The following is a 27232-nucleotide window of genomic DNA, read 5'->3' as shown; positions in this document are numbered from 1 at the left end:
ATATAATATATATATATATATATATATTATATAGATATATATATATATAATATATATATATATATATATATACATGTATACGGTATATATATATATAGATACATATATATATAAATACATACATACACATATATATTGTGTATATATATATATATATATACACATATACACACACACACACTTATATATGTATAGTTACTTACTATCATATTATAATTATTCGTTTTTTTAATCATCTTTAGTATCCTAAAAAAAGACGTGTTCTTGTCTCATAATGATTTTGAACGATTGGCAAAATTCCCCTCCAAAAAAGAGATGTTTCCCTTGAAATAGTGTGTAAAAAGATGATTTTATTCAGATGTTTGATACTCTCTCACGTCTGATGCGGCTGCCTAAATAACGCAGAGGCTGTTTGTCTAATAAAAGAAACATTTTGTCTTTGTGCAAACTATAACTTGGAGTACAGTTGATCCTGGACATGCTGACTTTGCATTTATCATTCTGCACCACAGAGTCCGCCACCATGGTGTCCAGATGACATAACGAGCAAGAACGCTTCTGGAATGCCCCCCCCCCCCACACACACACCACACACACACACAAAAAAAAACACTGGTTGACTTTTCGCCCCTCTGAAACGAAACTGATCCGCGTGTCCACGTGTTTGCGTCCTTTACATCTCATTTGCATATGTAAACCAGTTCCGCCTATTGCGCGGCGCCTGTGAGGAGCGAACAAGCCATTTGTCAGCCGGCTCTCACTCCGGAGCAAATGGGCGAGTCGGCTGCCTGTGGCCCCGCCCGGCAGACACGTTGTCTGGGAGAAGCAACACGGGCCGCTCGCTGGGCTCGGAAGACCTCCGCAATCGCTGTGATCACGTAGCGCACATCGCCACAGCTCAGGCCGCGAATACGCGCTCTATTGCCCCGCTGAACAAAGGAAAGAGGACCGTTCTGCTTCAGCCTGAGAAGGTAGGTCTCCATTTTACACATTTAACCGCCACATTGTCTCAGTCTAGGAAGATTATATTCATGAAATTACTCCTAATCATCCTGAGGAATTCGCTTCATTGTTTGACAAATGGGTGCTGTGACGCCACTTTTTGTAATAAGGTGATATTATAATAATTGCATTAAATGTTTTTGTGTGCCTGCTTTTATATAATCAGCGTGATGTCCTACAGTGATGAGGAAGTCCATTGTGTCTCAGCATGTGCCCTTTTTTTTTTTTTTTTTTTTACAAGATTTTACAATGAAATTGCTCCTTTTCATTATTATGATAGGTTTTATAAAAAACAAGTAAGTTCAGTTAAGGAGCCTCACATATACACATGTATATGTAGGAGTTTGGTACATATTTGTATGGCTAAATGTGTTTTGTTTCACCAAATAAACCCAGCAAGACCTCACAATACGAAGGTCCTGCAGTCCTGGGTTCAAATCCAGGCTCAGGATCTTTCTGTGTGGAGTTTGCATGTTCTCCCCGTGAATGCGTGAATGCCGATGAGGTGGCGACTTGTCCAGGGTGTATCCCGCCTTCCGCCCGGTTGTAGCTGAGATAGGCGCCAGCGCCCCCCGCGCCCCCACATGGGAATAAGCGGTAGAAAATGGATGGATGGACGAATGAAATTATCATTTTCAAGTCTCAAAGGGCATTTTCAGAACATGATCTTCCCTCATGTTGATTTTTCCTATATGTATATCTATATATCTATATATATATATATATATATATACACACACACACAGACATTGCAGGTTACATGAAGTATTATTGGATTAAATGTGATTATGTTGGGATGTCGCATGGCTGCAGTTGTGTGTCCCCGAGTATGCAAGAATCCAGGAGAGTTGCGTGGAGGTAAGATGAATTTAATACACAAAAGAAAATAACAAAAGCAAACATAAAGCAGTCGTGCAGATAAACGTTCTCAACATAATATTTATCATCGAGCACTGAGGAGTGCTCGAGTGAAACATAAATAGACACTAGTGTGATTGACAGCAGGTGTGAACCGCTGCCAATCAACGAAAAGAGAAAAATAGTGCTCCGTGAATAAAAACAGGAAATACAACAAAATAAGAGCACTGAACCGGAAGTAAATACAAAAACACAAAAAACTAACAGAAATGAAGTGACACATCGTTACAGGACCTCCCCCTCAAGGAACAGATACCAGATGTTCCCTGGGAAAGAAAAAAAAATGGAAAAAAGTCCAAAATGTAAGGGAGGGTGGAGGGAGGATTTGGTGGAGGGTTGCCAAACCTCGTGTCCCCGCAGCCAGCGAGGGAAAGTCAGGTGGCGGCGCCGCGTAGAGCGCCGCTGGAACTGGCGAGGCGGGCGGCCAGGGAACGGCCAAATCACTGGCCGAAAAAGAGGAGAGTGCGCAGGGCACGGCCACATCCACGGCCGACGTAGAAGCGGGCGCGCTGAAGCAGGCCGGGAAGCAGAAGACGTAACCGGCGGCGTGGAAACCGCAGGCGTCATCAACGGCGTGGAAGTGGCAGATGTCATCGGCGGCGTGAAAGCGGCAGACGTCATCGGCGGCGTGAAAGCGGCAGACGTCATCGGCGGCGTGAAAGCGGCAGACGTCATCGGCGGCGTGAAAGCGGCAGACGTCATCGGCGGCGTGAAAGCGGCAGACGTCATCGGCGGCGTGAAAGCGGCAGACGTCATCGGCGGCGTGAAAGCGGCAGACGTCATCGGCGGCGTGAAAGCGGCAGACGTCATCGGCGGCGTGAAAGCGGCAGACGTCATCGGCGGCGTGAAAGCGGCAGACGTCATCGGCGGCGTGAAAGCGGCAGACGTCATCGGCGGCGTGAAAGCGGCAGACGTCATCGGCGGTGTTGAAGCGGCAGGCGTCATCGGCGGCGTGAAAGCGGCAGATGACGCCGGGCGAGGAGCAGCAAATGCTGGCCGAGGAATAGCGGATGCCGGCGGTGACGAAGCCCGGCGTGGTGCTGCTCTTGGCGGCGTTGGGGCTCGGCGTGGAGCCGGCGTTGGGGCTCGGCGTGGAGCCGGCGTTGGGGCTCGGCGTGGAGCCGGCGTTGGGGCTCGGCGTGGAGCCGGCGTTGGGGCTCGGCGTGGAGCCGGCGTAGGGGCTCGGCGTGGAGCCGGCGTAGGGGCTAGGCGTGGAGCCGGCGTAGGGGCTAGGCGTGGAGCCGGCGTAGGGGCTAGGCGTGGAGCCGGCGTTGGGGCTGTGCGAAAGCCCGCCAGGCACGTAGATGTCTCCGTGGAAGGAGACGCTTGCGAAGATGACAGCAGTGTGTGCCTGGCTGCACCGCAGTGTATTGTGGGCCCCCCTCCACTAGGCGGCTGCCAGAAACCGTCCACACTTGCGGGAAGACATGCCTGCTCGTCGGCGTCCCCCGGTGCGAAAACCAGGGACGGGCGGGAGGAGGCCAGGAAGAGGGACGAAGACACGTCCCGCGCCGAGTCCCAGCAGGAGGACAAAAGTGACCTCACTGTGGGCTCCACTGGAGCTCTCGGCGATCCAAAAAAGAGAGCGGGAGCTGGCAGAAAGAGCAGCCGGGGAGCAGCCGCTGGAAGCTGCGTAGGAGCAGGGAGAAGCAGCTCAGCAGACGACGGGAAGGATGGCGGCGGCGGACGTGCCGGTCGGAGAGCCGCAGTAGGCGACGGAGCCGCAGGAGCCGCGAGACGTGAAGGAGGAGGTGGGCGCGCCGGTCGGTGAGACGTAGCCGGCAGCGTTGCCGAGAGGAAGGATGGCGGCGGAGGACGCGCCGGTCGGTGAGCCGTAGCCGGTAGCGTTGCCGCGGGAGCCGCGAGGCATGCAGGAAGTGGCGGACGTGCTGGTCGGAGAGCCGTAGTCAGCCGTCGAGCCGAGAGGAAAGATGGCGGCGGGGGACGCGCCGGTCGGAGAGCCGAAGCCGGTGGCGTTGCCGCGGGGAGAGGGTCCGCATCTGTTGGCTGGGACCGCACAAACCTGGCCTTCAAGTCCTCCAGGAATTGTGCGGTCCAGAACGTCGGCTGAGGATTGCCGACAGGGATTCTCGCGAGGACACTTTCTTCTGGCTCGATGATACTGTTGGGATGTCGCATGGCTGCAGTTGTGTGTCCCCGAGTATGCAAGAATCCAGGAGAGTTGCGTGGAGGTAAGATGAATTTAATACACAAAAGAAAATAACAAAAGCAAACATAAAGCAGTCGTGCAGATAAACGTTCTCAACATAATATTTATCATCGAGCACTGAGGAGTGCTCGAGTGAAACATAAATAGACACTAGTGTGATTGACAGCAGGTGTGAACCGCTGCCAATCAACGAAAAGAGAAAAATAGTGCTCCGTGAATAAAAACAGGAAATACAACAAAATAAGAGCACTGAACCGGAAGTAAATACAAAAACACAAAAAACTAACAGAAATGAAGTGACACATCGTTACAGATTAATCAACACAAGCCTTAAAGGACACACGTGTCTATTTGGTCTTAAGTGGATGTTCATGTCTTCTATTTCTATATTCCGTCCAAACTGGAATACTGTATTTTGTCCATTTCAACCTCGCTTGTCCATTGCAGCTGTTCACCGTGTTGCGCGGCAACCTGGCCATTGCCCAAACATTTTCTAAGGTCACATTGTAGAACCTGCTTTCGTCTGTTTGCCTACTTTTCGGGTATTTCACTTTAGTTCTGTTGAGCTTGTAGAAATCTGTTTCGCGCCACTTGCGCGATAAGATCTGAGGGGACAAAGAACCAGAGAGCAATTAACTCTCTTTCCCAGCAAATTTCACAGGAAGCCAGAGAAATGGCATGCGCGAAACCATTCGAGCCAACACCCCCCCCCCCCCCCCCCCCCCCCATCATCTCAAAATAATCTTCTGTAGTGAAAATGCTAATCACTGAGGAAACATGTTGGGAGATGACAGCTACAAAATAAGGTGATACTCTTACACACTGTCTGTTTTTGTCAAATCTCACTTTTTCCCCTCATCACCACATCTGAGCGTCACTTGTGTTGATGGGGCGAGTGGTGGTGGTGGTGCGGGTGTGTGTAGTTCAGCAGTCTGAGCCACTGGTCGCCATGGAGGCAGACCCCTGCCCTCCCTTTGAAAAAGCAAGCAATGTTTATGAATGAGTGTGCCATAAGCAAGCAGCAATGGATCATAATACTCCAGTTTGTGACCATATGATGCTACGATGTGGGGGATCGCCAATCGGTATGACAACAATAGTCTAGTATAGAAAAGAGTCATTGTGGTTTTTGAGTGTTCATTGGGCTCGTGAGTTTGGTCTTAGCATCCAGAAAACTAATAGGTAATTGCGGTCGTAACAATTGTTTATACAGCTCCATTCTCTGTTTCAGGTTGGTGATGGTCAGTAGTAGTTAAAGTCCGCAGCCAAGGATGTCTGCTACAGATTCGGACAACTCCATTGACTGGCTGGCAAGTGACACTGAGGACACCAACAGTGAACAGGAGTTTGAGGGGAAGCGCAGCCAGACAGATGCTTCTTCAACGGACAGCTGTTGGAGCCGTGAGATCCGGGAGGCGTCCACAAGGGGTCCTCCTTCCAGCTGCATCGAGACATGGGGCAGGGATGCTATTGAACTGTGTAAAACGCAACAAAGCGAGAAGATGAAGAGACGACGCAGCTTTGCGGAGGAAGAGGAAGGACGGATCATTTCCAGTCAGTCAGAGAAGGGAAGACTTTTTACCCGAAAGGTGAGCCTCTCATGACTCATGTCGAATTCCCAGAGGAGGTCAGCAAAACTGTGCTAGGCCCTCTGACCACTGTCTACTTCCCTGACATGTTTACAAGAACCAAATTAATTACATGATGCGCTGTGAAGATCCACCTTCTGCTGTCAGTACAATTAGCCAGCTTTTCTGCTATAAATCCTTTCCAGGAAGGGTGGAGACAAAAGAGACCTGAGTCATGTCTCGCAACAGTTTACACTAAACAGCTATTAAAATAAATCCATTTCGGATTTATTAATTAATTCCACACATTTGTCACACCAGTAGAATACATACAATCATGTTTAGAACAATACATTCTAGTTGTGATGATGATAATATTGTAAGTTCATACAATCATGACACAAATAACATCAAACAGTAAAAACTATAGAGGACACTGACAATTGTGTGTTCTTAACATCTCCATTCCTGTTGTCCCGCAAAGTTCATGACTCCCTATGTTTTAATCAATAGGCTGGTGTGTGTTTAGGTTACCGTGACCCTTCAACATTAGCAATCATTTATTTTTTTATAATATTTCAATGGGATTGGAGACTCGCTGCCTGAGTGTTCTGAACTCCTATTCCGATACCAGTGTATTGAGCAGAATGTTGCTGCCTGGAGGTGCCATTAGTCATCGTGTTGTTATTCTTTAAACAGCAAGTTAGTTGAATCAACAGTGAAGTAGTGCATCACATTTGACTCGGTGTCTCTAAGACATGATCAATCAATCAATTCTGCACTACGGACCACATTCTTAACCATCAAATAATGAGTTATTATGCCAACTCCTAATCCTAATGTTGATAAAAGGTGCAATAAAGAAATAGTGGGGTCCTTTTTCCGATGTAACCCACTGTGACAAGACATTAACTATAAATCAATGTCTTATCATTTTTAGTGCATGGAGCTGCAATGCTACATCCATCCACTGTCCTCAATCTTGAATGGTCTTCGTTCAGGGAGATACCGAGAACGTAAGTCCTCTTTATGTACTTTGTGTGTCTTTTACCTGTGTGAGACATCTTAGTGCAGAACAATGGTGTGGTAATTATGGAAAGCCTACGTGGACTGTGGAGTGTTTTAATGGACATCTACAGTACATACCAACGATTTAATGGCCCCACCAAGAGCAGAAAAAAAACATCTTTTTCAGGAACTTGAGAATAGGCAAAGTCACACTTCAGCTCACTGCTATAAACGAGTTGCTTGGCAGAGTGTAGTGAGAACATAGTGTACCAAGTCTGTGCAGGGCGAGAACTGCTCTTAGTGATTGGTCTGATAGGTACTGAAAGGGCTGCTGCAGGGAACGATAACGCCGTGCTCACTGTTCACTTTATGATCTCAAACCTTGTGTGCACTACTTGGCCACGGACGGAAAGGAAGTGTATTCTCTATCACAGTAATTTATGCGGGCTCTATCTCGTGGTACCCCAAATAATCACTTAATCAAATATTCAAACACAGTGTTACTGATCAAACTGTGTGTAATGTTACAGTGGCCAATCATTTTAAATATACTTGTTAAATAAATATTCTGCCTTGTTTTAATTAATATTTAGGCCTTTTATGCTATTGTATTTCAGTGTTGGTCATTATAGTGGTAGTAGGACAGCAAAGTTTTTTTCTGAGGTGGTGCTTGTTGATAAAGTTTGAGAACTACTGCCCTATCACATTAGCAGCTCCGACCCCATATAAGTATATTAGTATATACCAGTCCTTCTCAAATAGTGGGGCGGGCCCCCCTATTTTTTTACCATACTAGTATATGATGAAGACTATGTAGTACTTGGCTTCACTTGAACAACTATGGGCTTACAATGTCATGCATAGACATAGATATAACAACTAAATAGACAAATTACAATATTTATAGTCACGGTGGAGAGTAGGGGTGGCGTGGAATATTTTCCTCTTCCTGGGGGCCGTAACAGAAAACATTTGAGAAGCACTGGTATATACACAAATATTTGACATAACCAATCCGCTGTCCTGATACATGTCCTCATATGTTACAACTTTTTTCTTTCACCAGGACTTAGCAGTTTCCAAGAAAGTGTTGCTATGGATAGAATCCAAAGGATCCTGGGTGTTCTTCAGAATCCCTGCTTAGGGTAGGTGTCCTCAACTTTTCCTACATATTGGAACATAGGTAACAATGTTGTACATATATGCTTTATATACACCACTTAAAAACATGGAATATTTTCCAACTCCAACAGGCAGATAGGATCAAAGGTCAGAGGTCACTGATGTTGGACCTAAGAAAAGCCCTGCCTAAAAATATTTAGGGTTGAGGTCAGGACTTTAAAGCTCTTTCACAACAAAATCACTCAAGCATCCCCTCATGGACCTACTTGGACTCTCCCAAGCCATTCTAATCAAATTTTTACCACCCAAGATTGGTAAGATAAACAATAAATAAGTTGCCGTTTTCAGAACTAAAGTAAGCTCGCGACACAATGATGACAACAAGCTGGCAATCCCGCACTATTGTCCAAAAACCGCAACACATGGCTCACAGCATGTTGCAACTCCCCCACCAATACACACATACGCACACACAAAGACACACACACTTTCAGGATAAATTTACTGCAGAGATTGCCGGGTCTCGCCGCAGTCGTGCATCTCGTTAAAAATGAATAAGGCTCCATGCGGGAGCGGCACTCTTCTCTCTGCTTGATTAGATGTTATAATGGCATGTGAGATCACCTCTTTTTGAAAAAGGAGAATGTCTCCGTGCATTTAGATGCTTTTTAACATTGATGTGCAAATCATTTTTTAGTTTTGAAGCAACAGAGTTGGTACTTTGAGATGAAGTAAATCGGCTTGATCTATTACAGACCTGGGGAATTATTTTGACTCGGGGGCCAAATTTAGAGAAAAACAAGCGTCTGGGGGCCGGTATATCTATTTTTAGGAACATTAATACAAAACCTCACAATAATGTCTGATAGAATGCTATAAATGTTATGACAGACTGCCTTAAAAAAACGGAATGGAATTTTAAATTTTTTACTGAATGAGACACCCAGAATGTACATGAAAATAAGGATTGTGGGATTTACCATAGGGCAAGGAAGAAGGGTTAGTGCGCCTGCCTCACAATACGAAGGTCCTGAGTAGTCCTGGGTTCAATCCCGGGCTCGGGATCTTTCTGTGTGGAGTTTGCATGTTCTCCCCGTGACTGCGTGGGTTCCCTCCGGGTACTCCGGCTTCCTCCCACTTCCAAAGACATGCACCTGGGGATAGGTGGATTGGCAACACTAAATGGTCCCTAGTGTGTGAATGTGAGTGTGAAGTGAATGTTGTCTGTCTATCTTTGTTGGGGGGTGTACCCCGCCTTCCGCCCGATTGTAGCTGAGATAGGCACCAGCGCCCCCCGCAACCCCAAAGGGAATAAGCGGTAGGAAATGGATGGATGGATTTACAATATTAACTATGAACGATAAAACACTGAATATCGAGATCATATGAATATCACACCCCCTCTCGACCGACATGTTTTACAATCAAGCAAAACGCAACAAAAGTTCAACAAACAGCAAAATATGAACGACAAAGGCAAAAAACCCCAACTAAAATCTGATATATCACTAGGCTTTAGAACTTTGTTGTTTCTCCTTCCTCCTTTGTCCTTAAAACCCGCATTTTCGGACTAGCTAGCTCTGGAAGCACTCAGTGGAAACGCTCCCCACCCACACTGCTTGGTGCCTCGTCTCAGCTGCTGTGACTTTGATCCCCATAGTAATTAGTATATAACGCAAAAACGCAGATTCTAACCATTGGAATACTTTGTGTAGTTCAAAACTTTGAAAACATCACTGCACATAATGGCAGCTACAGTTTCCATTTTGAAGAGCTGAAAAAATTATTTGGGAATGTCCGGCGGGCCAGATTGAAAAGCCCCCGGGCCTTAATTTTTGCCCAGGTCTGATCTATTTGGATCCAATACAAGAGTTGTAAGAAAAATTGTGCCTTTACAAAGAGACTATTAAAATCACCTGCCAGCAAGTATGATGATGTGATGTGCAAATCTGCACTACAAATCACAATAATACAGAAATAATGTATTTGAGGCGGAAATATGAGTGACAGAAAAGGCACACAAAGAAAAATGTAATTGCTCGAACAAAGAACACATAAATTAACAAAAGATATACGGAGGCGTCTCACTGGACAACATATTAATACACTCAATGAGAAATAAAATCTTCTATCTTGTGCAGTAGTGTGAAAGGTGCATTTCTGAGCACCTTAATCATATTGTTAAATGAATACAATGTCAAGCTGAATGATGCTGAAGACAGAATGTTTCACACAGCTCTCGCTAATTAAGTGTCTGCAAAGAACAAATAACTACTATTCATTGCGCAAACAATAAATATCAACTGAATAACATTCCCTGTCCAAAAGGGGCTGTAGACTCTGATATTAAAATAAAGTCTACTAAAAACGCAGCATCAAAATACGTTGAAGGTCGAAGAATGAAACAACACGCCACGTGCTGCCAGTGCTGGCGTAGTGCATGTACACTGACATCAGCTAAAACGGGTACATACTAATTGGTGCCTTCAATCGCCAGCTGCTGCCGTCATCAGGGAGACAAAGAGTGGGTGTGGCAGCCTCCCTGCAGACAGTCTGGGTCGAGGCTGGAAGGTGGATCTAAATCCCCAACCTCCCGCCCCCTCCCCCCTCTGTGTCTCAGTGCTGCCAGCTGGCAACTCCAACAGCCACACAATAGGATCAAAGTCACTTTTTTTAGCAGCCACCAGTTACCGATAATCTTTCACATGAATTTAACATGCACTGAATGGAGTAAGGCAAGAAGGTCCTGATCATATGACACCAGATAATCCCTGCCCACCATCTGGTTCTGATGGGCTGGAAATTAAAGGGCGGCTACACTCTGCCCGCCCCCAATGAAGACCGCGTCACGACGGCGAGTTTATTTTCACAGTGACGCTGCTGGAAGGCGTCGTGGCTTTGGTGTTTTAAATTTAGAGGCCAGTGGATCGGCTATACACGAGGCCACGTGTTGCGCCAAACATGTGAGAAATGTACTGAGGAGAATTTTCCTCCCCACACATGGAGCGCAGCCTTTTTTTTTTTGTGAGAGAGCGTAATTGTTCGCCTGGCTCTCTGAGAGTGCATATTTCCTGCATGAGCTTAAAAGAGAGATAAGATTTCAAGGTCGAGGCTGCCAACATTTTAGGTTGATAGCGCAGATGCATGCTCATGAATTAATATCTCTATGTTTCTTTGTCTTTTCACAGGGAGAAATACATAAATATCATTCTTAAAATGGAGGAAATGCTGAAGAGTTGGTTCCCTAACGTAAAAACCCAACGCCAACTGCCCGTCACCCCCACAGAGGAAGTCGTTCCTACAAAGAAACTGAAGGTAAAGTTGCTTCAAAAACCCTTTAGCTAAAGAAGGCTGGCTGTTCGCAGGAACATATGTTGACAACACAGGGAAACGGAGATTAAAATTCTATTATTACCCAATCATTGGTCTGGGACTGGTAAGGGAGCCATTTTTACTAAGGTACAATGTTACAACAGTCTCATGTTCCATGTGAACAATCACAGAGGAGAAAACGTAATTTTGAAGGAGTGTCTTTCGGGGATTTGAAAAGTCAGAACATTAAACCACATTCTTTGCCGTTCAATTGACAAGGTGTAACACACCCTTGTGGTTTTACACGTTGTGTTTCATCAGTGTTAAGTAACTGCTAAGCTGATAAAAGTCATGTTTTTAAAAAAATCCACTTGTGTGAAATTATTAATATTAATACTTATTAATAACTTGTTTGGGTTCACCTGCCATCAACTCATGATCCACACCATGAACCCTGACTTTACCTGGGCAAAAATCTGCAAGAATATTTATATCAGCAGTTAGATGACACAGAACGGACTTTAGTGTAATAATCAATCAAAGTTTATTTGCAAGTAGACTGAAATAGAACTTAATGTGAATCTAACGAATGTTTAATTCAGGGATAAATTGTTATAATTTCTAATAAGGGTTTTTGTTTGTACAGCCTCTTGCTTTGTAGCCATCATGTAGTCATTACACATTTGTAATACAACAAATACATGCACTTTCATGAGTTGTCCATTTAACTCTTAATTTGGTCCATCTGGACAATTAGATCCAATGAAAGAAATGTATCAGTTGTTCCAGGACAGTTCTACACTATCAAGTATAACAAGAGTAGGGAACCTATGGCTCTCGAGCCAGATGTGGCTCTTTTGATGACTACATTTGGCTCTCAGATAAATCTTAGCTGACATTGCTTAACACGATAAGTAATGAATAATTCCGCTGGTAATCACAGTGTTAAAAATAACGTTCAAAATATAAAACATTCATCCATCCGTTTCCTACCGCACCTGTTCAAGAATTCGCATTAATTAGTAAGAAGTATTTTATTTATTATTGTAATTGAACACAAACATTATGTTAAAATGTTGTAATCATATTCGTTACTATAAACATACATTTTTAAGTAGTTGTGCAGGGACATCCACTGTTTCAAGAAAATATTATTAAAAAAACTTACAGTTCAGTGTCTTTAAAGGGAAAAACATTGAGTGTAAAACAATGTTCATGTTTGACATGTTTTTAGATTAGTTTCAGTTAGTCTTTTGACCAAAATGTGTTTTTAGTCATTTGTTAGTCATCTAAATTAATTTAGTTTTAGTCGACGAATTTCGTAAACATTGGTCTTGAAAGGACTTTTATTAATGACTGTTGCAGAGCATGTCAAGAACAGAATACACAAGACCTGCACTCCATCAATATTTCAATAAAAACATTTCACACACACACACACTACTATGGGCAGCACGGTGGTACAGGGGTTAGTGTGTGTGCCTCACAATACGAAGGTCCTGAGTTCAATCCCGGGCTCGATATCGTTCTGTGTGGAGTTGACATGTTCCACCGTGACTGTGCGGGTTCCCTACGGGTAGGGGACAAGCGGTAGAAAATGGATAGATGGCTGGTTAGCTTCAGAATAACAATGTTATCAATAAAAATAAGAGACTTATACTCTAAAAATGTTGGTCTTACTTAAAAATCAATCCATCCATTTTCTCTTCTTCTCCATTAATGCACGCATTAAGTTGTATTCAGTGTTAAAAAATATAATATGGCTCTCACGTAATTACATTTTAAAATATGTGGCTTTCATGGCTTTCTCAGCCAAAAAGGTTCCCGGCCCCAGAAGTATAGGATCGATAACTTACTGCATTTGCACCTATCTTCCCAAGCTATGGCTCAAAACAATGTTTTGCCTCAAGGCTGGACACAATTTGTCTTAAAAATTTGAAAAATCTAGACAAAGACAGGGACTCACTGCGTTGAAAATTCATAACATTGCAGTATTACATTGAAAAAGTTATGACTGTGCATCTTATGCTGTGTGCTGCTATGGCCAAGAAACACGGAATTATATATATATCTACTGTATGTACAGTACAGGCCAAAAGTTTGGACACACCTTATTCAATGTGGGTTTTTTTATCTTTTCATGACTATTTACATTGTAGATTGTCACTGAAGGCATCAAAACTATGAATGAACACATGTGGAGTTATGTACGTAACAAAAAACGGTGAAATGACTAAAAACATGTTTTGTATTCTAGTTTCTTCAAAGTAGCCACCCTTTGCTCTGATTACTGCTTTGCACACTCTTGGCATTCTCTCGACGAGCTTCAAGCATAACAGTGCAGGGAAAACCATTTCAGGTGTCTACCTCTTGAAGCTCATCGACAAAAAGCCAAGAGTGTGCTAAAAAGTAATCAGAGCAAAGGGTGGCTATTTTGAAGCGACTACAATATAAAACATGTCTCCAGTTATTTCACCTCTGCATGTGTTCATTAAAAGTTTTGATGCCTTCAGTGACAATCTACAATGTAAATTCATGAAAATAAAGAAAACCCATTGAATGAGAAGGTTTGTTCCTTTTACATTTTTATATAGTGTCTGCTAAAAACATATCACTGATCGTGAAATTAATCCAAATGTCTTCAACAGCTTTCACAAGTGACACCGAGCGCAGCAGCGAGCCCAGTTACCATCAGCGATACTCCGCTGGGTGCCAAACAGCTGCGAGTCACCGACCTCACACCTCCTGGAGCTTATTCCGCCAGCAACCTTAAATGGCTCCACACGTTCCCCATCAGCTCCCCCACCGCGGAGCAGGCTCAGGCGGGCCCTCGGCATGTAGCGCACCCTAGAGACATAACGCAGGACAGCGCCGTATCTTCCAGCACAGACGTCCCCGCTAACACAAACTCTGTGCCGAGAGGGCCTCCGCCGGAAAAAATCAACGCGCCTTGTCTAGAGCGCCTCCTGAAGTCGACAGATAGCATCATCACCCGCAAGGGGACGTCGGGTTTGATGGACAGCAGCTGGTCCTAGTCCACATGGGGGACTGCTTCACATGCAGCTGAGCCTTGACTACTCTACCAGGGGGGCCAGTTAGCTCGCTTTGCCCATTCCAGCCTTCAGGGGAGGCCTGAGCCTTTAAAAAAGGGACTTGACAGGTTTACTGTTTAGCGTGGAAGACAAACCATGTGGAAAATGTGTTCCCTCACTGACATGACAAGTATCTGCTATATTTTCTCCTTTTGTTGACTTTTTTTTGTCGTTTGCACTCTTGGGTAGCATTCATGAAGGTGGGAAGGAGAGCAATTTCATCCTAACCGAGGCAGCGTTCCCTCTGTAGATCCGACGGTTCTGTTTGAGCGTTTGCAAAAGCGCCATCTTGCCAACGAGGTGGAAGTAGTTTGTGCTGGAAGGAAGTGTGTCCGATCTCCAGACACTTGGTCAACAGCGGCCTACTTATTTGTTGTGCTGAAATGTGACTTTATGTTTTAGTCCTTTTCACGGCTCCACTGTCAACTTTATTTTTTGTGAATGTTACTCATTTTCATACTTTGAGAATAAGTCTTTTGGTACAACTGTTCTACCTCAGGGGGTGAGGGTAAGAATGTGAACGCATCGCTCAACCTCTCCGGACACCTCGGCGGATCTGCAGTGAGCCACACCGACAGAACAGAACGCTCTGCAGCACGAGCCACCCTGTTGGGGACAGTCCCATCACAGGGATGCACTCATGGTGCCATTGCAAAGAATGTCCACAGAGTCTCCCAGTCGAAGGCAAAACAGTGCCTGTAAACATCAAACAGTGCCTGCATGCCAGTTGAATAAAGCGAGAGAAAAGTCCAAGGCGGGATAGTACTGATCAGGAATTGTCGCTCTCCTGCCATTCACATGAATTATTCAGTTCTTGCCAACCCGCTTCCATGGTGGAGTAGAACAACTGTTATGTTTTGCCACAAAACTCAGACAGTATGTTAGACCAGCAGAGAGGGGCAAGTTTTGTTTCCCTCTGTGTAAACCTGACAGAGTTTGTCAATTTATTCTGAAAAGTGGCCTTTATAGTGTGAAATTTTATACTTTTAAAATAAATGTGTGTATATTTGTTTGATGCAAATTGGCTGTTGATTGTTTTTTTTTTATTATAGTGGTCATAAGAAAAGGCTGTGACAAAAATGATATAGTAATAGTAAATTACACTTCTGGGAAGACTTTTTATAAGATCCACAAAAGGGGTGTCAAACTCATTTTCAGTGAGGGCCAGATCACAGTTATGGGCCGCTTTTAACAATGAGTAATATATATATTAGGAGTGTGGGGGAAAAATCGATTCAAATACAAATCGAATCGAATACGTTGTGCCATTCAGAATCGATTCTCATTTTTTAAAAATCGATTTCTAATTTTTTTTTTTTTTATTTTTTTTTTTTATCAATCCAACAAAACAATACACAGCAATACCATAACACTGCAATCCAATTCCAAAACCAAACCTGACCCAGCAACACTCAGAACTGCAATAAACAGAGCAAAAACACGACACAGAACAAACCAAAAGTAGTGAAACAAAAATGAATGTTATCAACAACAGTATCAATCTTAGTAATAATTTCAGCATAGCAGTAATTAAAAATCCCTCATTGAAATTATCATTACACATTTATAAAAAATTAAAAAAAAGAGCAATAGTGTCACAGTGGCTTACACTTGCATGGCATCTCATAAGCTTGACAACACACTGTGTCCAATGTTTTCACAAAGATAAAATAAGTCATATTTTTGGTTCGTTTAATAATTAAAACAAATTTACATTATTGCAATCAGTTGATAAAACATTGTCCTTTACAATTATAAAAGCTTTTTTTTTTAATCTACTCTGCTAGCATTTCAGCAGACTGCGGTAGATCCTGCTGAAATCTATGTATTTAAAGGGGAACATTATCACCAGACCTATGCAAGCGTCAACATATGCAGAAAAAAGACCATGTATTTTTTAAACTGATTTCCGAACTCTAAATGGGTGAATTTTGGCAAATAAAACGCCTTTCTGTTTATCGGTCTTTTAGCGATGACGTCAGAACGTGACGTCACCGAGGTAACACACCCGCCATTTTCATTTTCACATTACAAACACCGGGTTTCAGCTCTGTTATTTTCCGTTTTTTCGACTATTTTTTGGAACCTTGGAGACATCATGCCTCATCGGTGTGTTGTCGGAGGGTGTAACAACACTAGCAGGGAGGGATTCAAGTTGCACCACTGGCAAGAAATCTTCCGCCAGACCCCCATTGAATGTACCAGAGTGTCTTCACATTTGACCGGCGATGCTAAGACAGACATGGCACAGAGATGTATGGATAACCTGCTGTGGTAACCGCCATGTTGTTTGTATTGGCAGCACTGTGTGACGTCACAGGGAAATGGATAGTGGTTTCGAAGATAGCGAAAATAAGGCACTTTAAAGCTTTATATAGGGATATTCCGGGACCGGTAAAATTTTGAAAAAAACTTCAAAAAATACAACAAGCCACTAGGAACTGATTTTTATTGTTTTTAACCCTTTTGAAATTGTGATAATGTTCCCCTTTAATGAATACAGAATCGTTTTGAATCGGAAAAATAGCGTTTTTGAATCGAGAATCGAAGCGAATCGTGGGACACCCAAAGATGCATAGCCCTAATATATATATATATATATATATATATATATATATATATATATTTATATATATATATATATATATATATATATATATATATACATAAAATACATTAACAATATATTTTCTTACATAAGCTGCAAAAAAAAATATAAAAAAATTACTTTTAAAACTTGCATCTCAGTCACCAGAATGTTACAGTAAAAGCAGTGGGTTTTTTACAGCATATACATAAAAAAAATAAAATAAAAAAAAATGAGATAGGCTCCAGCACCCCCAGTGACCCTGAAAGGGACAAGCGGTAGAAAACGGATGGATGGATGGAATGGAAAAATAGTGCTATTTTTAGCGGTAAAATTCAAGCAAGAGAGTTGACGGTGTTTTTTTAACCTTCAAATCTTGGTTTTATTTGTTAGTTTTGTTATGTTTTAGTGTCAGACTGTATATGAAAAAAAACAATACCAAAGTTGATTTAACGATAAAAAACTCAGTCGGCGTAATTTAATCATACTATATGTTTACAATTGTATAGTCTACAATTTGATTGGTAATTTGTTTTGAAATCATAAGTCAAACAGATATTTAAGTACAGTATTTATCTATATTTTAACCCCCAAAAAAATGGAATACATGATAACATGTTTTGATTTTGATAATATTGAGTCTTAAAAAATATGCAATTGCATGCAGTACATGATTTTTAATGTCATAGGGGAAAGAACAAATATATTTAGTAACAAAAGATAAGGCATTGTATTAAGGCATACTATTTCCAGGCTTTCGCGGGTCACATAAAATAATGTGGCGAGCCAAATTCGGACCCCGGGCCTTGAGTTTGACATCTGTGATCTACAAGAATGTGTCTGTGTGTTCGTGTCCATTCATCCAGAAGCATATTTGTGAGGTCGTAGGGCACAGGTGTTGGCTCACACTCTCTGTTGGTGTTTGAGGTAAGGCAGTCAAAATTGAGAATTATTAGATTTGTCAAGGCAGAAATGGTAATATTAATATAGCTTGTCTAGTCTTCATACTGTACATTAGCAATACATGGATGGGGAAATACATGTGGTCTACAGCAACAGTAAAATGTAGTTTCTTTCAGGCCCATTTCACTTGTGTGAATGTTTACTTAAAAACACCAAATTAAAAATACCACATTTTTGAAAAAATACATTTTGATAATCTAGTGTTGACCTTTCAGCTATACACAATAAAAATGAAGTCAGGTGTTTTCACAAGCAAACTGAATAGTGCCATCTATAGGCGGAATATATATATAAGTCAGGGGTGCCCACACTTTTTGTGCAGGCGAGCTACTTTTCAATTGACCAACTCGAGGGGATCTACCTCATTTGTATATCATTTATATTTATTTATTTATGAAAGAGACATTTTTGTAAACAAGTTAAATGTGTTTAATGATAATACAAGCATGTGTAACACATATAGATGTCTTTCTTTCACAAAGACAAGAATATAAATTGGTGTATTACCTGATTCTGATGACTTGCATTGATTGGAATCAGACAGTAATGATGATAACGCCCACATTTTCAAATGGAGGAGAAAAAAAGTTGTCCTTTCTGTACAATACCACATGAAAGTGGTTGGTTTTTGGCATCTAATTCATCCACCTTCCATACACTTTACAAGAAAAACATTGGCGGCAAATTCCGTAGCTTGCTTGATTGACATTCACGGCACCCGAGGGTCTTGTGAGATGACGCTGGCTGCTGCCAGTTCATTATTATGAAAAAATGACAGGGAGGAAGGCGAGAAACACTTTTTATTTCAACAGACTCTCGCGCCGTCCCTTCCGTCAAAACTCTAAAGGCCGACTGCACATTTCCTATCTTCACAATAAGAGCCCTGCTTCATGCTGCCTGCACTAACAAAATAAGAGTCTCGGAAAGCTGGCGTGCACAAGTGATGTGCACGCCAGCTTTCTGAGGGATCGCTTGTGCAGGCCAGTTTTCCGAGACTCTGTATTTAGTTAGCGCAGGCAGCATGAAGCAGGGCTTTTATTGTGAAGATAGGAAATGTGCAGTCGGCCTTTAGAGTTTTGACGGAAGGTACGGCGCGAGAGTCTGTTGAAATAAAAAGTGTTTCTCGCCTTCCTCTCGGTCATATTTTCATAATAATGATCTTGCAGCAGCCAGCGTCATCTCACAAGACCCTCCGGTACCGTGAATGTCATTTAAGTGACGTCTTGGTGAAGATTGATGATCACTAATTTTTAGCTCTATTTTTTTTAAAAGCCTGGCTGGAGATAGACTGACACACCCCCCGCGGTCGACTGGTAGCTCGCGATCGACGTAACGGGCACCCCTGATATAAGTATTTACTTTCCAACTAAGCTTGATGATTAAATGATTTGATGTTCTGCATGGGCAACAAGTCTATTATACATACCACCTTAGAAAAAACTTGGCTCTCCAAGTACCACTATGATGACCAACATTAAAATACAGTAGCATAGTTTGCCTAAGTATTCATTAAAACAAGGTGGAGTTTTATTCAACAAATATATTCAATACTTTTGACCACAGTTTGAACAGTAATACTGAATATATGAAACTAAAACACTGTACTTCAATCAAGTGATTCTTTGGGGAACCACTAGATCAGGGGTGGCCAACCAGTCAGAGACCCAGAGCCACATTTTTTTACCGTGTTACCACAAAGAGTCTAATCATGCACATGTGCACAAATGAACGTCACCCCATCCCTTGCACGCACACACACACATACTTTTGTTCAACCAGATTTATTGTAAAACGTCACACACCAACATGATAATGACAGAAATGGACTCCTACAGTACCAAGACCACAGGCCAGTCATTTTCAACAAAGAACTTTGTGTGCACTGTTTCACACAGACAAACGGCCAGTTCAACCAAGTCCAAGGCGCTGAAGATTTGAAGCTTTGAAATGCGCTAATCATGTCTGTCATATAAGGTCAATTACTTGCCATACGGTGCGGCGTCTTCAGTAATGCGGACGTTGTACCGATCCGTTGTGGTGAAGAAGGAGCTGAGCCGGAAGGCAAAGCTCTCAATTTACCGGTCGATCTACGTTCCCATCCTCACCTATGGTCATGAGCTTTGGGTCATGACCGAAAGGATAAGATCATGGGTACAAGCGGCCCAAATGAGTTTCCTCCTCTCCCTTAGAGATAGGGTGAGAAGCTCTGCCATCCGGGAGGAACTCAAAGTAAAGCCGCTGCTCCTTCACATCGAGAGGAGCCAGATGAGGTGGTTCGGGCATCTGGTCAGGATGCCACCCGAACGCCTCCCTAGGGAGGTGTTTAGGGCACGTCCAACCGGTAGGAGGCCACGGGGAAGACCCAGGACACGTTGGGAAGACTATGTCTCCCGGCTGGCCTGGGAACGCCTCGGGGTCCCCCGGGAAGAGCTAGACGAAGTGGCTGGGGAGAGGGAAGTCTGGGTTTCCCTGCTTAGGCTGTTGCCCCCGCGACCCGACCTCGGATAAGCGGAAGATGATGGATGGATGGATGGGATTTACACTATGAACTATGAACAATAACACACTGAATATTAACAACATACATTATGAACGTCGCTCTTCTTTTACTTCTCAGACCAAGCAAAATACAACAAAAATGTAAAAAACAGCAAAATATGAATGCAAAGTGTAATAAACACCTACAATTAGGGATGGGTGATATAACGATATACTCGATAAATCACGGGTTTGTCTCTGTGCGACATAGATAATGACTATTTCGTGATATTCAAGTATACGTTCTCACGCAGTTGCTTTTAGCTGCGAACATTACACTGCATGCGTTTCCCACTCTTTCTTGTCTCTCCTTCTCACAGAGACATAAAACAAGTGTAATCTGGGTGACAAAACCCCATTAAATATCCTCATTTAAATATCCTTTTAAAACCCCATTGAATATTCTTTGTAATTAAATCGTCCTATTTAAATAATTGTATTTAAATATCCTCTCAAAACCCCATTGAATATTGTTTCTAATTAAATATATTTCTATTTAAATATAATTTTACTTAAATATCGTATTTATTTTCGTGTCTTTGCGTGCGTCATTACGTCACGCGGTCACATGACCGCGCGCGTGATTGCGTCACGTGGTCACGTGACCTATTGCGGGAAGCATAAAATCCAGTAGTTGCTTCCAAGAAGAGCGAGAGGGACGTTGCTGCAGGTATGTGACTCGCTTTTGGCACTAATTACTAACTCAGCTTTTAACTGAAATGTAATGTCGAACTGCAGGAGCCAACTACTGAAGCCGTGGGTCGCCGTGCGAGAGTGTTTAAGTGTGATTTATCTGCGGAATTGGTGAGTTGCATCTGTGTAGCTTAGCCGCTACATTCATTTTGAATGGAGCGGTTAGCATCTGCTTATATGTCTGTTTCTTTGAATATAGTCAACTGAATGAAACGTAAGCACTCTCAACAATTGTCTGATTTGTTTCTGGCTTGTGTTAATTGTTTGATGGTTGTCAATGCTATGCATCCAATGCATTTTATGATGCAGTCCAGTCAACCACTGTCTGCTATGCACTTTATTTGTGGTTGCAATTGGTAGATTTTGATATTAGAGAATTAATATTTTGATATAAAAATTATTATATATTTTATTCTAATTGGATTCATGAATTATTGTACAATATTAAGAAATATGCTTGCTATTTGAATACAGTAGTATTATTTAGTATTTAGTATCTGAATGTATTTTGTGTGCGCGCACTGGAAAATTGCCTGGTCCTGCCCTTGTTGTACAGGACATGTTGGATGGCGAGCTAGAGCCTGAACTAGAGTCTGAAGCTTTATGCCTGGAACCGAACCAACCGAACTGAATCCACCCAACCGAGCCGGGCGGGTAGGAGGCTCCTCAGCATCCATCCATCCATCCATCATCCATCATCTTCCGCTTATCCGAGGTCGGGTCGCGGGGGCAACAGCCTAAGCAGGGAAACCCAGACTTCCCTCTCCCCAGCCACTTCGTCTAGCTCTTCCCGGGGGATCCCGAGGCGTTCCCAGGCCAGCCGGGAGACATAGTCTTCCCAACGTGTCCTGGGTCTTCCCCGTGGCCTCCTACCGGTTGGACGTGCCCTAAACACCTCCCTAGGGAGGCGTTCGGGTGGCATCCTGACCAGATGCCCGAACCACCTCATCTGGCTCCTCTCGATGTGAAGGAGCAGCGGCTTTACTTTGAGTCCCTCCCGGATGGCAGAGCTTCTCACCCTATCTCTAAGGGAGAGCCCCGCCACACGGCGAAGGAAACTCATTTCGGCGGAGGAAACTCATTTCGGCCGCTCCTCAGCAGCCGCTCTGTTTTTTCCCTTTGGTTTTTCATAACGCAACAAGTTCATTTCTGTCCTCCCTGAACTTTCACATTTACCCGTTACCTTCACTAAAACCCCTCTGGACACTGCCACCATAACGTGGACTTTGCGAGGTCGTTTAATGAACTGTCGTGTTGCGCCTATACCATTCTTGGTAAAAACAAGGGCTGAATCAAGTACTGTATCACATTGTAAATATTGAACGTTCTGTAATTTATGTTGAAAATCAATCAATCAATCAATGTTTATTTATATAGCCCCAAATCACAAATGTCTCAAAGGACTGCACAAATCATTACGACTACAACATCCTCGGAAGAACCCACAAAAGGGCAAGGAAAACTCACACCCAGTGGGCAGGGAGAATTCACATTCAGTGGGACGCCAGTGACAATGCTGACTATGAGAAACCTTGGAGAGGACCTCAGATGTGGGCATCCCCCCCCCCTCTAGGGGACCGAAAGCAATGGATGTCGAGCGGGTCTAACATGATACTGTGAAAGTTCAAAATGTGAAAGGCCATTCCAATTTACATGTCTTTTTGTTGTTGTTTATTTTTCCTATAATTCTTTAATATAATTTGGTACCATTTCAACTTAAAACCTGTGTTCAGTCTGCATTACTCTCCATTCCTAGAGCTGAATTTAGTTTCTTCTGATCTAGCCCAGTTATATAATTCATTGTTTACTTAATACTTGTACAGTGCTTTACTTAAGTAACGTACAGGCTACACAAGCGCACCTTCATACATACGTGTGCAATGTCACATGCCTCCGCGGAGCAGACAGGTAGCACCATGGTAACGCTAGCTGTGGTACAGGTGGTAATAACACGAGAGAGAGAGAGAGAGAGAGAAGGTGTGAATCTGGAAACAAATGAGGGAATAATTAATTCCAAGAAAAACAGCACATGGTCCATTGTCTGGTGGTGGTTTGGCTTCAAGTGGGAAGATGTTGAACAATTATGCAGCAAAAGTGTTGCTACAAAAAGTAGCATCATTTGAAAAGTCACCAACAGGGGTCAGCAACCTTTTTGAAACCAAGAGCTACTTCTTGGGTACTGACTAATGCGAAGGGCTACCAGTTTGATACACACTTAAATAAATTGCCAGAAATAGCAATTTGCTCAATTTACCTTTAATAAATAAATATATATATATATATGGGTATTTCTGTCTGTCATTCCGTCTTACATTTTTTTTTCCTTTTACGGAAGGTTTTTTGTAGAGAATAAATTATGAAAAAAAAACACTTAATTGAACGGTTTAAAAGAAAAGAAAACAGGAAGAAAATGAAAATTACACTTTAAAACAGTTCGTCTTTGATTTGGACACTTTAAAAATTCAACCGGAAAAAAAGAAGAGAAAAACTAGCTAATTCGAATTTTTTGAAAAAATTTGAAAAATAATTTATGAAACATCATTAGTAATTTTTCCTGATTAAGATTAATTTTAAAATTTTGATGACATGTTTTATCCATCCATCATCTTCCGCTTATCCGAGGTCGGGTCGCGGGGGCAACAGCCTAAGCAGGGAAACCCAGACTTCCCTCTCCCCAACCACTTCGTCTAGCTCTTCCCGGGGGACCCCGAGGCGTTCCCAGGCCAGCCGGGAGACATAGTCTTCCCAACGTGTCCTGGGTCTTCCCCGTGGCCTCCTACCGGTTGGACGTGCCCTAAACACCTCCCTAGGGAGGCGTTCGGGTGGCATCCTGACCAGATGCCCGAACCACCTCATCTGGCTCCTCTCCATGTGAAGGAGCCGCGGCTTTACTTTGAGTTCCTCCCGGATGGCAGAGCTTCTCACCCTATCTCATGATCTTTCGGTCATGACCCAAAGCTCATGACCATAGGTGAGGATGGGAACGTAGATCGACCGGTAAATTGAGAGCTTTGCCTTCCGGCTCAGCTCCTTCTTCACCACAACGGATCGGTACAACGTCCGCATTACTGAAAACGCCGCACCGATCCGCCTGTCGATCTCACGATCCACTCTTCCCTCACTCGTGAACAAGACTCCTAGGTACTTGAACTCCTCCACTTGGGGCAGGGTCTCCTCCCCAACCCGGAGATGGCATTCCACCCTTTTCCGGGCGAGAACCATGGACTCGGACTTGGATGTGCTGATTCTCATTCCGGTCGCTTCACACTCGGCTGCGAACCGATCCAGCGAGAGCTGAAGATCCCGGTCAGATGAAGCCATCAGGACCACATCATCTGCAAAAAGCAGAGGCCTAATCCTGCGGTTACCAAACCGGAACCCCTCAACGCCTTGACTGCGCCTAGAAATTCTGTCCATAAAAGTTATGAACAGAATCGGTGACAAAGGACAGCCTTGGTGGAGTCCAACCCTCACTGGAAATGTGTCCGACTTACTGCCGGCAATGCGGCAATGTTTTAAATAGGTTAAAATCCAATCTGCACTTTGTTAGAATATATAACAAATTGGACCAAGCTATATTTCTAACAAAGACAAATCATTATTTCTTCTAGATTTTCCAGAACAAAAATTTTAAAAGAAATTCAAAAGACTTTGAAATAAGATTTAAATTTGATTCTAAAGATTTTCTAGATTTGCCAGAATATTTTTATTTTATTTTAATCATAATACGTTTGAAGAAAGATTTCACAAATATTCTTCGTCGAAAAAAACAGAAGCTAAAATGAAGAATTAAATGAATATGTATTTATTATTCTTTACAATAAAAAAATAAATAGTCAGGAAAAAAGAGGAAGGAATTTAAAAGGTAAAAAGGTATGTTTAAAAATCCTAAAATAATCTTTAAGGTTGTATTTTTCTCTGAAATTGTCTTTCTGAAAGTTATAAGAAGCAAAGTAAAAAAATTAATGAATTTATTCCAACAAGTGAAGACCAAGTCTTTAAAATATTTTCTTGGATTTTCAAATTCTATTTGAGTTTTGTCTCTCTTAGAATTAAAAATGTCGAGCAAAGCGAGACCAGCTTGCTAATAAATAAATACAATTAAAAAAATAGAGGCAGCTCACTGGTAAGTGCTGCTATTTGAGCTATTTTTAGAACAGGCCAGCGGGCGACTCATCTGGTCCTTACGGGCGACCTGGTGCTCACGGGCACCGCGTTGGTGACCCCTGCTCTAGAGAATAAGGAGTGCTTGAAACTCCGCATGTCAACATCTCGGTTCGGTGCCACACCAACAAAATACTGAAGCAACCATTTCCGCATCAACACCGTATGAAAAAAATAGTCAACAACAAAAGGAGATAACGTCCGCAGGAACCTACCACATAGTGAAGGACATACACTATTTGATTTCCTATTATACAGCTCATTTTTATTTGACACTTATTGAAATATCTTGTGTGACATCATGCACAAAAGTGCACTTTATTTGTTTTAAACTATTGTGGTGGTGTTCTGTACAAAAAGTGCACATTCATTTAGTTTTCAAATGTCTCTGAAAATCTTGCACTTTTTGTTTTGAAATGACATGACTGTTTGTGCCACTGCTTAATAACAGTTGAATAAATACAGTTTTGATAAACTGACTAAGTTGTGATTTCCCTCTCTGCATGAAAGTTTAAAATAAGCATATATTAACGAAGTATGAAGAAGAATGTTTGAATGTAGACACATAGAATTATCATACTGCTGTGATTATATGTATCAAGTGTTCATTCAAGGTTAAGGAGAAATATGGAGATATATATGGTGTATCGTGACATGGCCTAAAAATATTGAGATATTAGTAAAGGGCCAAATCGCACAGCCTTATCTACAAAATGATGTATTGTCACGTAGAATTCTGTTTCCACATCGGGAGTTTCAGGCTGGCTTCTCTGAAAACAAACCCTGCCCACTCTGGTTTGTTCCTCGTCTGAGCTGCTGTGATTACCATAATAATCAATCATCAATCAATCAATGTTTACTTATATAGCCCTAAATCACTAGTGTCTCAAAGGGCTGCACAAACCACCACGACATCCTCGGTAGGCCCACATAAGGGCAAGGAAAACTCACACCCAGTGGGACATTGGTGACAATAATGACCCAGTGGGACGTCAGTGACAATGATGACTATGAGAACCTTAGAGAGGAGGAAAGCAATGGATGTCGAGCGGGTCTAACATGATACTGTGAAAGTTCAATCCATAATGGATCCAACACAGTCGCGAGAGTCCAGTCCAAAGAGGATCCAAGACACAGCAGCGAGAGTCCCGTTCACAGCGGAGCCAGCAGGAAACCATCCCAAGCGTAGGCGGACCAGCAGCGCAGAGATGTCCCCAGCCGATACACAGGCGAGCAGTACATGGCCACCGGATCGGATCGGACCCCCTCCACACGGGAGAGTGGGACATAGAAGAAAAAGAAAAGAAACGGCAGATCAACTGGTCTAAAAAGGGAGTCTATTTAAAGGCTAGAGTATACAAATGAGTTTTAAGGTGAGACTTAAATGCTTCTACTGAGGTGGCATCGCGAACTGTTACCGGGAGGGCATTCCAGAGTACTGGAGCCCGAACGGAAAATGCTCTATAGCCCGCAGACTTTTTTTGGGCTTTGGGAATCACTAATAAGCCGGAGTCCTTTTGAACGCAGATTTCTTGCCGGGACATATGGTACAATACAATCGGCAAGATAGGATGGAGCTAGACCGTGTAGTATTTTATACGTAAGTAGTAAAACCTTAAAGTCACATCTTAAGTGCACAGGAAGCCAGTGCAGGTGAGCCAGTACAGGCGTAATATGATCAAACTTTCTTGTTCTTGTCAAAAGTCTAGCAGCCGCATTTTGTACCAACTGTAATCTTTTAATGCTAGACATGGGGAGACCCGAAAATAATACGTTACAGTAGTCGAGGCGAGACGTAACAAACGCATGGATAATGATCTCAGCGTCTTTAGTGGACAGAATGGAGCGAATTTTAGCGATGTTACGGAGATGAAAGAAGGCCGTTTTAGTAACGCTTTTAATGTGTGCCTCAAAGGAGAGAGTTGGGTCGAAGATAATACCCAGATTCTTTACCGTGTCGCCTTGTTTAATTGTTTGGTTGTCAAATGTTAGAGTTGTATTATTAAATAGAGTTTGGTGTCTAGCAGGACCGATAATCAGCATTTCCGTTTTTTTGGCGTTGAGTTGCAAAAAGTTAGCGGACATCCATTGTTTA

The 27232-nt window shown here is 42.7% G+C and overlaps 1 protein-coding gene and 1 long non-coding RNA gene across 2 annotated transcripts; both read left to right on the top strand.

Annotated features, from left to right (window-relative positions):
* Positions 1-824: 824 nt before the first annotated feature.
* LOC133562881 (circadian-associated transcriptional repressor-like) lies at positions 825-15213 on the top strand. Its single transcript, XM_061916691.1, has 6 exons — positions 825-971; positions 5322-5679; positions 6599-6674; positions 7733-7811; positions 10977-11103; positions 13749-15213. The coding sequence occupies exons 2-6, from the start codon at positions 5362-5364 to the stop codon at positions 14133-14135; spliced, it is 987 nt and encodes a 328-aa protein (XP_061772675.1). The 5' UTR covers positions 825-971; positions 5322-5361; the 3' UTR covers positions 14136-15213.
* A 5668-nt stretch (positions 15214-20881) lies between these two features.
* Positions 20882-23900, top strand: LOC133563759 (uncharacterized). The gene is made up of 3 exons (XR_009809094.1): positions 20882-20950; positions 21019-21084; positions 21530-23900. It is a non-coding gene; the product is annotated as an uncharacterized LOC133563759 (long non-coding RNA).
* Positions 23901-27232: the final 3332 nt, after the last annotated feature.

The sequence above is a fragment of the Nerophis ophidion genome, linkage group LG12 (genome assembly GCF_033978795.1).
Source record: "Nerophis ophidion isolate RoL-2023_Sa linkage group LG12, RoL_Noph_v1.0, whole genome shotgun sequence".
Lineage (NCBI taxonomy): Eukaryota > Metazoa > Chordata > Actinopteri > Syngnathiformes > Syngnathidae > Nerophis > Nerophis ophidion.
Note: the sequence above shows the minus strand (reverse complement) of the source record. Positions and strands in the feature narration are given on the sequence as shown.

Coding starts and splice junctions, on each gene's coding strand:
- LOC133562881 (XM_061916691.1), top strand. CDS start 5,362: ATGTCTGCTACAGATTCGGACAACTCCATTGACTGGCTGGCAAGTGAC. Junction 5,680..6,598: donor GAAGACTTTTTACCCGAAAG/GTGAGCCTCTCA, acceptor TATCATTTTTAG/TGCATGGAGCTGCAATGCTA. Junction 7,812..10,976: donor CTTCAGAATCCCTGCTTAGG/GTAGGTGTCCTC, acceptor GTCTTTTCACAG/GGAGAAATACATAAATATCA.